This window comes from Oncorhynchus mykiss, chromosome 4 (genome assembly GCF_057628025.1).
Source record: "Oncorhynchus mykiss isolate SJ-2025 chromosome 4, ASM5762802v1, whole genome shotgun sequence".
In the NCBI taxonomy this organism is placed as follows: domain Eukaryota; kingdom Metazoa; phylum Chordata; class Actinopteri; order Salmoniformes; family Salmonidae; genus Oncorhynchus; species Oncorhynchus mykiss.
Genome location: NC_143025.1, coordinates 73,032,791 through 73,045,510, shown reverse-complemented (window position 1 = coordinate 73,045,510; position 12,720 = coordinate 73,032,791). Strand labels below are relative to the sequence as shown.

Sequence of the window (12,720 nt, the reverse complement as noted above, 5' to 3'; positions counted from 1 at the left end):
TATTCGCTAAAGTAATGTCCTAGTCAACATAGCTAAGCTACTAGCCAGCTTAGTAAGTGAAACTGAAAGTGAAGAAAAATGACACTCTCTCTCTCTTGCTTCGCCTTCATTTTTGAATAAATTAGTTTGTTCAAACTATTAAACTATTGTCTTTCTCTCTCTTTGAGTCAAATACTCACGTCATGTTATGCACTGCAGTGCTAGCTAGTGGTAGCTTATGCTTTCAGTACTAGATTCATTCTCTGATCCTTTGATTGGGTAGACAACATGTCAGTTCATGCTGCAAGAGCTCTGATAGGTTGGAGGACATCCTCTGAAAGTTGTCATAATTACTGTGTAAGTCTATAGAAGGGGGTGAGAACCAAGAGCCTCCTAGGTTTTGTATTGAAGTCAATGTACCAAGAGGAGGATGGAGGCTAGCTGTCTTCCGGCTACACCAAGGTGCTACCTTACAGGTTGCTGTTTTGAGGCTACTCTAGACCTTCATTGCAAAACAGTGTGTTTTAATAAATTATTTGGTGATGTGAATATATTTAGTATACTTTTATCTAGAAAGGATAACTTCTTCAATGTTTTACAATTTAAATGTTTATGAAATTCACTGAGGAGGATGGTCCTCCCCTTCCGCCTCTGAGGAGCCTTCACTGTAAGGGTGCTAATTTAAAAAAAACTCTGACGAAGGCCTTGAGGCCGATACGTAAAGCTTATTAAAAGCAGTGATACTAGCAAGAGCAGTGTGTTGGTTTCTTCTTTTTTTTAAAATCTTATTCAAATGTTACCATGCACCTGCAACAAAAGATAGCTCAGATGTGCAAGTGCCTTTTGAATTAGATTATATTTACACTACCGTTCAAAAGTTTGGGGTCACTTAGAAATGTCCTTGTTTTTGAAAGAAAAGCCATTTTTTTGTCCATTAAAATAACATCCAAATGATCAGAAATACAGTGCAGACATTGTTAATGTTGTAAATGACTATTGTAGCTGGAAACAGCTGATTTTGTTATGGAATATCTACACAGGCGTACAGAGGCCCATTATCAATAACCGTCACTCCTGTGTTCCAGTGGCACGTTGTGTTAACTAATCCAAGTTGATCATTTTAAAAGGCTAATTGATCATTAGAAAACCCTTTTGCAATTATGTTAGCACAGCTGAAAATTGTGTTGATTAAAGAAGCAATAAAACTGGCCTTTTGACTAGTTGAGAGCTGGAGCATCAGCATTTGTGGGTTCAATTACAGGCTCAAAATGGCCAGAAACAAAGAACTTTCTCCTGAAACTCGTCAGTCTATTCTTGTTCTGAGAAATGAAGGCTATTCCATGAGAGAAATCCCCAAGAAACTGAAGATCCCATACAACGCTGTGTACTACTCTCTTCATAGAACAGCGCAAACTGGCTCTGACCAGAATAGATAGAGGAGTGGGAGGCCCCGGTGCAAAACTAGCAAGTGGACAATTACATTAGAGTGTCTAGTTTGAGAAACAGATGCCTCACAAGTCCTCAAATGGCAGCTTCATTAAATAGTACTCGCAAAACACCAGTCTCAATGTCAACAGTGAAGAGGCGACTCCGGGATGCTGGCGTTCTAGGCAGAGTTGCGAAGAAAAAGCGATATCTCAGACTGGCCAATCAAAAGAAAAGATTAAGATGGGCAAAATAACACAGACACTGGACAGAGGAAGATTGGAAGAAAGTATTATGGACAGATTAATCTGAGGTGTTCGGATCACAAAGAAGAACATTCGTGAGACGCAGAAAAAATGAAAACATGCTGGAGGAGTGCTTGTCGCCATCTGTCAAGCATGGTGGATGTGACATGATGGTCTGGGGGTGGTAAAGTGGGAGATTTGTACGGGGTAAAAGGGATCTTGAAGAAGGACGGCTATCACTCCATTTTGCAACGTGTGTGTGTAACAGTTTAACTTTAGTCCATCCCCTCGCCCCTACCCGGGCTTGAACCAGGGACCCTCTGCACACATAGACAACTGACACCCACGAAGCATCGTTACCCATCGCTCCACAAAAGCTGCAGCTCCTGCAGAGCAAGGAGAACAACTATATCAAGGTCTCAGAGCGAGTGACGTCATCGATTGAAACGCTATTAGCGCGCACCACCGCTAACTAGCTGGCCATTTCACATCGGTTACACATGCCGTACCTTGAGGACGGCGCTTAATTGGAGCCAATTTCCTCCTAGAACAGGACAATGACCTAAGCACAGTTCCAAACTATACAATAACTATTTAGGGAAGAATCAGACAGCTGGTATTCTGTCTATAATGGAGTGGCCAGCAGAGTCACCAGATTATGCTTTGCAATGTTAATAATAATGGATTATTGATCTACTTGTAGCACACAAAGTGTTTACCATCCATTTTTACTCCATTAAAATTTAATTAGAATTCCTCAAATTTCACTATAATAGGACAAAACAAGTATGTATCTACTAGTGGCACATGTCACAAAACATCTTTATGATGGCATAATATGGGCATTTTATGGTATGCAATAGTCATCACGCTGGATTAACTAACTACTACTGGCACACATAAAAATAAAGTCTACCAGCTATTTTTAGTGATTGTATTATTTTTTACATAGGGGTCATCAATGTTCACTGTAATATAACTACTTTGTAGCTATCGTCTCGTCCAACTCAGTTTCCCTACCAAAAAAAGTGTTGTGCATTTGGGCACCAAATTCTGGCGGAAACTGAAGTGCGGTGGCTTGACTTCGTTTTGAGAATGTAGGCTCAATTGACCGCAGTCCTTGAGATGCAGGATACAAGGCTCAATTGTGCCAGCAGGATTTAGGATTTAGGATTATCATTAATCCACAAATTCAGACTTTGACATGCGAGAGCAAAATGATCAAAACCAAGGGATATATACTACCCACCAAATGTTCACATTCAAATACTGTTGCTGATTTTTCTCTCCAGCCTGTCAAAAGCCCATGGCACCATTCCGAACGCACGTCTCAGGACAAGTGGACGACATCTAAATGCGCACGGAGGGAGAGCTTCTTGGAAAGTGTTGTCCGTGCGTAATCGCATTATCTGACCTGCAAAAACGCAGGCTGACAACCCAGTCGCATAATATTCTTTACTGTACTTTTTTTTATTGTTTTCTCTCGTTTATTAAAATGCCACTCTTTATTAACCGAGACCAGATTTTTGCGCACCAAGTGCACCTTCTGGAGCACAAACTGCGGGTATGTATATTTTTAAATTTATTGTAAATTCAAAAGGTATGACAGGTGAAGCTAAAACGACTGTCGTTTAGGTAGGTTTAGTTGTTACTTTGTGAGACTAATTGTTTATCGTTTAGTTAGTAAGCTATAATAACTATTCTATTAATTACAAGCCCTATTTTATTTTATGTATCTTTGGTAAAGGAATTTAAATGGAATCAGATAAACATCACTGACTTTACAACGTCAAACTAGCAGCGCTGGCTAATCTGTCCCGAACGTTTCTAGAGCAAAGAAGAACGCATTCTGGAGTTGGAGACTGAAAATGCCATTCTTCACCTGAGGCTCGCCGATGTGAGTTGAGTCATTGGATAATACATTTTAATGTACTGTGGATTTTTAACACCCCAGTCATTGCGCGCTGTGTAGGTAGCCAAGCAAAGGCCCTGGTACACAATTTAAGCACATCATTGGGTGCCACAGATGGATACGCTTACTGTCTGCATAATTGAATTAGAATGAGTTAAAAGCAAAATGTAAACATGTTATTTTTGCTTGTTTAACACGTTCCCTGTCAATGTTCACTTCATGGATAGCTCCAATTGGGCACAGTATGGAGGCATAAAATGAACACTGAGTTGCTGGTACATTTTTAAAAAAGTCTACCACGTCCTTCCTGGACCAAAAAGTGGGTTTTGGATGTCAAAATGGTGACTTGTCACTGTATGTCTTGGTAATGGTGGTTCCCCCTTGCCCTGTTCTCCCTCTCCAGTGTCTGGGGAAACTTCGTCGGGATCATGCAGAAGAGGCAGAAGCAGAAGCCCAGAAGCGTTGGCAACACCAGAGAGTTGTGCAGCAAAGCACCCAGTCTGCCCTGGCCAAACTCCTGTCTGAAGTTCAGGTTCACACAACCCCAGAGTTACACAGCTGTATTGTTTTGTTTTGTTTAGTTCAGAGGAAGGCCAACATGGTGTCCATTGGGGTTTCGTATACCATACGGTCAAGCTGCTTCCACAACAGCTCAATAGGGTAGAGATCTGGTGACTGTGCTGTCCACTCCATTATAGACAGAATACCAGCTGACTGCTTCTTCCCTAAATAGTTCTTGCATAGTTTGGAGCTGTGCTTTGGGTCATTGTCCTGTTGTAGGAGGAAATTGGCTCCAATTAAGCGCTGTCCACAGGGTGCATGGCAAAATTGAGTGATAGCCTTCCTTCTTCAAGATCCCTGTTACCCTGTACACAAATTTCCCACTTTACCACCACCAAAGCACCCCCAGACCATCACATTGCCTCCACCATGCTTGACAGATGGCGTCAAGCACTCCTCCAGCATCTTTTCATTTTCTCTGTGTCTCACGAATGTTCTTCTTTGTGATCCAAACACCTCAAACTTAGATTTGTCTGTCCATAACACGTTTTTCCAATCTTCCTCTGTCCAGTGTCTGTGTTCTTCTGCCCATCTTCATCTTTTCTTTTTATTAGCCAGTCTGAGATATGGCTTTTTCTTTGCAACTCTGCCTAGAAGGCCAGCATCCAAGAGTCGCCTCTTTACTGTTGATGTTGAGACTGATGTTTTGCTGGGACTATTTAATGAAGCTGCCAGTTAAGGACGTGTGAGGTGTCTGTTTCTCAAACTAGACACTCTAATGAACTTGTCCTCTTTCTATTCTGGTCAGAACCAGTTTGCGCAGACGTTTCCAGCTTCAATAGTCATTTACAACATTAACAATATCTACACTGTATTTATGATACATTTTATGTTATTTTAACGGACAAAAAATGTGCTTTTCTTTCAAAAACAAGGACGTTTCTAAGTGACCCCAAACTTTTGAACGGTAGTGTGTATAGGTTGAAATACTGTACTAGAGTCATTGATGACCTGAACACACATGACCACACATTCATGGTATTATTTGTGTGTTATTCTAGATTTTGAAGCAGGACCTGAGAGAGGTGTTTGCGGTGTATGTGAACTTCGCCACTGAGTTGGAGAACCAGAGCAGGCTGCTGCTGGAACAAGTCGGCCAAGCCAGCTTCGCCCTCCAGGGCCACCATGGCAATGATGTGCACAGTGAGTAGACTACCTGTGGTCGGATTTATGATTTCACTCAATCAATGTGTGTCACACTTATCCCCTTGTACTTCTGCTTCTCTCTGTCTGTTTCTCTCTGTCACTCCCTTTCTCTTGCCTCTCTGTTTCTCTCTCTCTCTCTCAATTCAATTAAATTCAAGGGCCTTTATTGGCATGGGAAACATATGTTAACATTGCCAAAGCAAGTGAGGTAGATAATATACATAAGTGAAATAAACAATAAAAATGAACGGTAAACATTACACTCACAGAAGTTTCAAAAGAATAAAGACATTACAAATGTCATATTATGTATATATACAGTGTTGTAACGATGTACAAATGGTTGAAGTACAAAAGGGAAAGTAAATAAGCATAAATATGGGTTGTATTTACAATGGTGCTTGTTCTTCACTGGTTGACCTTTTCTTGTGGCAACAGGTCACAAATCTTGCTACTGTGATGGCACACGGTGGTATTTCACCCAGTAGATATGGGAGTTTATCAAAATCGGGTTTGTTTTCAAATTATTTGTGGATCTGTGTAAATATGTGTCTCTAATATGGTCATACATTGGGCAGGAGGTTAGGAAGTGCAGCAGTGTGCACATAGCCTGTCTTCTCTTGAGAGCCAGGTCTGCCCACGGCGGCCCTTCTTAATAGCAAGGCTATGCTCACTGAGTCTGTACATAGTCTCTCTATGTCTCCCTCTCTCTCTGTCTTTCTCCCATTCTCAAGTATCTTATTTACCGTGCCCCTAGGCCGTATGTTAAGAGGTTGTTTGCCTTGGGGATAATCCTCTCTCCCCCTCTAACCCCTCCTTCACCCAGCCCTCCAATATGACTCTGTCAGCGAGGTTTGGAAAGGTTGTGTGACCTGTCCTCTGCGTCACCTGGTCGCCATGGTGACAAGCTCGAGGAACTTATCCCACGTCACTTGGTTAAACCTGGCTGTCTGTTGGGCCTGTGGGAAAAGCCCCTAGCCTATATATACCTGACCCTATTGGCTTCGTTTCCCACAGGTCCAGGGTCAGTTTTGTTGTTTGGCTTGAAATAGTTCATGTATATGTAAGGCAGTAGCGCTGATCCCAAATCAGTCAGCTTTTGGAGAAAATGTCAATGTAGGCACAAATATTGTATTTATGAACCAGTATGATTTATTGCAATTTATGAAGCATTATTCATGTCATTTATAGATCATGGATTAATATTTTTATTTTGCGAATACACTGTTTAAAAAATAAAGTGGACCCTGCAGTTGCATCTCGAGCTACCCTTCATTCAGGAAGGATGTCAGATGGTTGAGCAACCCAGCCTCCTATCAAAACAATGACTTAGATTAATCCATCAACTGTCCCTGTAAGTCCGGCACAATGAGCACACACATAACCCCTCAGGCTTAAGTCTTAGCTCATGAACAGGACAGGTCAAATACAATAACCATCAGCAGCAGGAGAGGATCTCTTTCCTTAGCTATTACCCTGCTTGTTGTAGTTGTAGTTTGCATTCTCTAAGAGGAGGTTAGTTACATGTAATAGTAATGAATAGTGAGGAGGTCTGACTCTTGAGACTAGAGTTCACCATTCGCTTGTTTGATGTCAGGTTGTATGTCATGTCGTCCAGAGGATTCCAGGAGTTCTTATATGGCTTTGATTGCTTCATTACAGCGCGTGTGAGTGTATGAGTGGGTGTATCCATGTTTCCACTGAGATTAAGGACTTGGGTCTAAAGGTATTACCTGGACTAGGCACAATTATTTGTGTTTCTCATGGCATGACATTGCATTTAGTGGCTTAGCCTGGCACATGCATGATGTTACTGTCACGGTTTGTGTAACACCATTGAAGCAACAACAAAAAAGCCCTCATAATTTGGTTATTATATGTGATGGTGCTGTTATTATTATCCTGTTCTCTGTGTATCTGTCCTAAGGTTTGCAGGCTCAGATGGAGGCTCTAGAGCGCTCTCTACTGGAGGAGAAGGAGCGGAGCAGGACTGAGAGGGAGAGGAGGAAGATACTTCACAACACCTTGGTGGTGAGGATCTTGACTACATTTTAATAGTCTACAGTGACTGCGATTCTTTTTTTGTCTCTGTCTCTGTCTTTGCTTCCATCTCTGTCTCTCTCTCTTTCTCTCACTCTCTCTCTTTCTCTCTCATTGTTGCTCTTCAGGAGCTGCGGGGGAACATCAGGGTCCACTGCAGAGTGCGTCCAGTCCTTCCCTTTGACGATGGCCAGGGATCAACATTAGCAATAGGGTAAGTTTGTCAGATAATATATTTTTGAGCAGTACTGTACATTTTAAAGGGATACTTTGGGATTTTGGGAATGAGGCCCTTTATCTACTTCCCTGAAGTCAGATGAACTTGTGGATACCATTTGTATGTCTCTGTGTCCTGTATGAAGGAAGTTAGATGTAGTTTCTCGAGCCAATGCTAATTAGCACTATTGCAATGACTGGAAGTCTATGGGTTTGTACTAGCATACTACCTTCATACTGGACACAGAGACATAAAAATGGTATCCACTAGTTCATCTGCCTCTGGGGAAGTAGACAAAGGGCCGGTTTCTGGTCACAGGTTCAGGAATGGTTAAAAAGTCATAACATGCACTTAAAATTAACCTTACAAATAGCAGTGTTGGGGAATTTGGAAAGCCGTAGTCAGTCAATAAATAATATAATAATACTCGTAGAAAAGGCTTTCATCTTTAGCTCACAATCTGTGGATAATATATGATTAAAAAGGTTATAAAATGTTGTAAAACATCACAGCAAAATTGAAAAATATATGGCACATGGTAACCAAAACAGGGTGGTCTATGGTGATAGGTGGGATGGGCTGAGAGTGGCTGAGGGTTGGGTTTAAAGAGTTGAGGTCTATGATGATAGGTGGGATGGGCTGAGAGTGGCTGAGGGGTGGGATTAAAGAGCTGAGGAGGTCTATGGTGATAGGTGGGATGGACTGAGAGTGGCTGAGGGGTGGGATTAAAGAGCAGAGGTCTATGGTGATAGGTGGGATGGACTGACGGGTTTAAAGAGTTTGTTTGATAATGTATTATTGTTATGTGACTGCTTTATTTAAAAGTACCATTTATCTAACATATATGTAACGTGTATGTATGTGTAGCAAAAAGTCTGTAAAAAAATCAAGATATCTGTCCTCCGAAGAGGGGGGGTGGTGGAGGGAGATAAAGGGCTTCATTGCCAAAATCCTGAAGTATCACTTTAATTAGTGCATTTAACATCCTCTTAGTAACAACAATTTAGAACAGTACAGTTTTATAATAGTCATGATTGTTTTCTGTTCAGGCCTGCTACAACAGAAGAGGTGGTTCAGGCAGTCAATGATGTGAGTACATACAGTTTTAAGGTCTTATTTATTGTTAGGTCTGTGATTGGGTTGAATGAGTCATTCTGAAATCACCTGCCTGCCTCACTGTTGTTTTGCCTGTTTTCCAGGATACAGTTGTTGTGAATTGTACTAGAATGGGGAACCTGGGGCTGAACAAGATGTTTGAGTTTGAGAGGTAATATAACATGATAATAACTTTGATTATTGTTGCTATTCTATATTTACATTCTGTCAGCAGTTGTATTGTAGTATGTGTCACAGCTTCAGATGTATGAAGCTTATCAAGCATGTGTTTCCAGGGTGCATGGTCCTGAGGACTCCCAGGATGTCGTGTTTGAGGAAGTGAAGCCTCTCCTCACATCTCTGCTGGACGGGTGAGTTAATGTGACCTTGTGCTGCTAAGGGGAAACACTGATCGCTAATGTAATTCTATTGCCTTCCTCACAGCATCTCAGAACTTCAAAAATATAAAAAAAAGCCAACACTGTGTACCTCCTATTTACAGTAGAGATGATTGCCTCAGAGAATTAGTGTTGTGATTGAGTGCTCCATTGGATCAGGACCAGAGGCAAAGCAGACCATGTGAAACGTTATTAAATAGACGAAGCAGAATGAGGAATTAAATCCAGTGAGACGACGTCTGAATAACAAACAGCTAAGTTAATAGAAACAGCAAGTCTGTATTTCACAGACTGATTCTCCTATTGTTCGGTCAGGTATAACGTGTGCATCATGGCGTACGGACAGACAGGCAGTGGGAAGACACACACCATGATCGGCGCCCAGGCTGAGGACCCATCAGGACCACAGGGGGAGGCCCGGCAAGGCGTTATTCCCAAAGCAGCCACTGAACTCTTCAGGTGGGAGGGAGGGAGGGAGGGAGGGAGGGAGGGAGGGAGGGAGGGAGGGAGGGAGGGAGGGAGGGAGGGAGGGAGGGAGGGAGGGAGGGAGGGAGGGAGGGAGAATTCAAAGTTTGGTGTTCATACTAGGGTTAGGGTGATGAGAGAAGGAGCTATACTTGTACATGGATGCATGTTTATACTTGTTTTATCTTGTTTATTTTTGTATGTGTGTGTGCCATCTGACAGGATGATATCGGAGAAACCTGCTGAGAGTCACACGGTGGAGGTGTCTGTGGTGGAGGTGTACAACAACGAGGTGTTGGATCTGCTGGCTAAAGACGAGGATGGGGTTGCCATGGGCGCCAAGAGAGATGTCATCACTACCAGCACAGGGACCAGCGAGGTGCCATTACTCTCCTACGTGTGAGTAGTCCTTTACTGTGTGTGTGCGTGCGTGCGTGCGTGGTGTGTATGTGAGGGATTAATTGAGTGAGTGTAGAGACATATCTATTGGATTGGTAATAGAATAGTGACCATTTCTGTGTGTGTGAGATTTATGTGAGTTGAAGTACTGTATTGCTGACTGTGTTCTCCTCCCAGGTTGGTGAGAAGCTCAGCAGATGTGATGCAGCTGATCAGTTCTGTTCTGAGGTTGAGGGCTCGCTGCCCTACACTGGTCCACAGAGACTCCTCACGCTCTCATCTCATAGTCACCCTCACTGTCTCCTCCAAGAGCCCCAATGCACTGGCCCTGGGTGAGACACACACACAAACATCTGATTACTGACAAATGAAAAATGACAAGCTTTACACAATGTCTTAGTGCTATAATTTATTGATTTCTTGTCATGATATCTTGCTGTTATATTCCTTTATTGACTGTGTCTGTGGTGCTGTGCTGTCCAGCTCGTAGGTTGCAAAGTGTCAAGAAAGACATGCAGCGCAAGGCCCAGAAGGAGTGGTGGAGCCCCCGCTGTCGCCGTGCCAACCCAATGGCCCGCCAATCGGGGGACGAGCGTTCCGCTAGCTCCTCCTCCTCGCCCTACCACTCCCCCAGCCACTCCCCCATTCACTCCTCTTGCCCCTCCCCCAGAGCCAGCACCGCCCAGGCTCCCTTCAGGACCAAACTACAGCTGGTAGACCTTGCAGGTAGCGAGTGCGTGGGTGAGTCGTGAAAACAACACCAAACTCATCCACCATGGTCTGTGATTGTTGTGTAGCAATGGTGTTCTCTCCGATGGTGTAGGGGGGATGACTATGTGTATGCTGTGTGTGTAACTGTTTGGACGTGTGTTTGTGTAACTGTAGGTATGTCAGGGGTGACTGGCGCTGCCCTGTGGGAGACGTCGTGTATAAACCGCAGTCTGTCTGCTCTGTCTGACGTACTGGGAGCTCTGGCAGAGCAACGGCCACATGTGCCCTACAGAAACAGCAAGCTCACACACCTACTGCAGGATGCCATCGGTAACACACACACACACACACACACATACACACACACACACACACACACACACACACACACACACACACACACACAGTTTGTTGTTTTCCTTGACTGCAGTTGATAATGACTAACCATTCTCCTCTCCTTCTCCCCTCTGTTCTCTATCCTCTTCTCCTTCTCCACTAGGTGGGGATGCAAAGCTGCTGGTGATGCTTTGTGTCTCTCCCACCCAGAGGTATATGACTGAGTCTCTACAGTCTCTGGGCTTTGGCACGCGGGCTCGTCAGGTCCAAAAAGATACCCCTCGCAGGAAGAATATTGCCCTCAAACTGAAGTAATGGGAGCAGAGCAGATCAAAGGAGTATAGAAGAGAGAAGGGAGAGAGGTCCCAGGCTGTGATGGCATGGTCAAAGGTAGAACAGAGGTCCCCCTCAATCAAGTGAAGGCTGAAGGTACATGTGGCCTCTGTGGCATAAATGTTGTATATATGTAAATATGATTTAGTAACTTATGTTGTTGCTTTACTTATACATGTACAAATGTTTATCTAGCTATTTGAACACCAAATTGGGTTGGTTTAAAACATTTTTTTTTGACAAATGTTGAATAATTTTCATCTATCGGTATCAAACTCCATCTCCCCTCTTTATGTCCACCCAAATAGTATACAATATTTACTTGACCAACTATTTTATATTGTGGAATTGATTCTTAGATGCAGTATTTCCCTTTGTTTTTAAATAGATTGACAAATAATTTAGGCTAGTAATTTTTTGATTTGTGCTAAATCTTAGACTGATGGTAAATCACAGGCTTTAAGGCTTACTTATACTGAACAAAATATAAAACGCAACATGTAAAGTGTTGGTCCCATGTTTTATGAGCTGAAATAAAAGATCCCAGAAATGTTCCATATGCACAAAAAGCTTAATTCTCTCAAATTATGTGCACACATTTGTTTTCCTCCAGGTTAGTCAGCATTTCTCATTTGCCAAGATAATCCATCCACCTGATGGGTGTGGCATATCAAGAAGCTGATTAAAAAGCATGATCATTACACAGGTGCACCTTGTGCTGGGGACAATAAACTGCCACTCTAAAATGTGCAGTTTTGTCACACAACACAATGCCACAGATGTCTCAAGTTTTGAGGGAGCGTGTAATTGACATGCTGATTGCAGGAATGTCCACCAGATTGGTTGCCAGATAATTTAATGTTAATTTCTATACCAACATCGTTTTAGAGAATTTAGTAGTATGTCCAGCCGGCCTCACAACCGTAGACCTTGTGTAACCATGCCAGTCTAGGACCTCCACATCTGGCTTCTTCACCTGTGGGATCTTCTGAGACCAGCCACCCTAACAGCTGATGAAACTGAGGACTTATCTGTTTGTAATAAACCCCTTTTGTGGGGAAAACTCATTCTGATTGGCTGGGCCTGGCTCCTATGTCCTCCAAGCCCACCCATGGCTGTGCCCCTGCCCCGTCATGTGAAATCCATAGATTAGGGCCTAACGAATTTATTTTAATTGATTGATTTCCTTATATGAACTGTAACTCAGTAACATTTTTGAAAATGTTGCATGTTGCATTTACATTTTTGTTCAGTATATATTTGTTATATAAATGTGTTATAATTGTGTGGGCTTGCTTTTAATGCCTTTCTTATAAACCATGCACTTGTTTTAGTGTTTGGAAGCCTCAATATTTGTTACATGTATTTTTGTTACGTTCAAACTTTGAATAAACATGTTTTGTCCTTTTCTGTATTTTGTGGCTTACAAAAACTCTGGGCAGCCAATCAGGATTCACG

At 42.6% G+C, this 12,720-nt stretch overlaps 1 protein-coding gene across 1 annotated transcript; it reads left to right on the top strand.

The window, feature by feature from the left end:
* Window positions 1-2,830: 2,830 nt before the first annotated feature.
* kif25 (kinesin family member 25) lies at window positions 2,831-12,676 on the top strand. Its single transcript, XM_036975972.2, has 15 exons — window positions 2,831-3,213; window positions 3,481-3,546; window positions 3,965-4,093; window positions 5,124-5,265; window positions 7,196-7,299; window positions 7,437-7,522; window positions 8,575-8,614; window positions 8,725-8,792; window positions 8,917-8,991; window positions 9,334-9,477; window positions 9,706-9,882; window positions 10,060-10,214; window positions 10,366-10,623; window positions 10,768-10,923; window positions 11,093-12,676. Exons 1-15 carry the CDS (start codon window positions 3,004-3,006, stop codon window positions 11,242-11,244), a joined length of 1,962 nt encoding a protein of 653 aa, XP_036831867.2. The 5' UTR covers window positions 2,831-3,003; the 3' UTR covers window positions 11,245-12,676.
* Window positions 12,677-12,720: the final 44 nt, after the last annotated feature.

Coding starts and splice junctions, on each gene's coding strand:
- kif25 (XM_036975972.2), top strand. CDS start 3,004: ATGCGCACGGAGGGAGAGCTTCTTGGAAAGTGTTGTCCGTGCGTAATC. Junction 8,615..8,724: donor TGGTTCAGGCAGTCAATGAT/GTGAGTACATAC, acceptor CCTGTTTTCCAG/GATACAGTTGTTGTGAATTG. Junction 9,883..10,059: donor GTGCCATTACTCTCCTACGT/GTGAGTAGTCCT, acceptor TTCTCCTCCCAG/GTTGGTGAGAAGCTCAGCAG.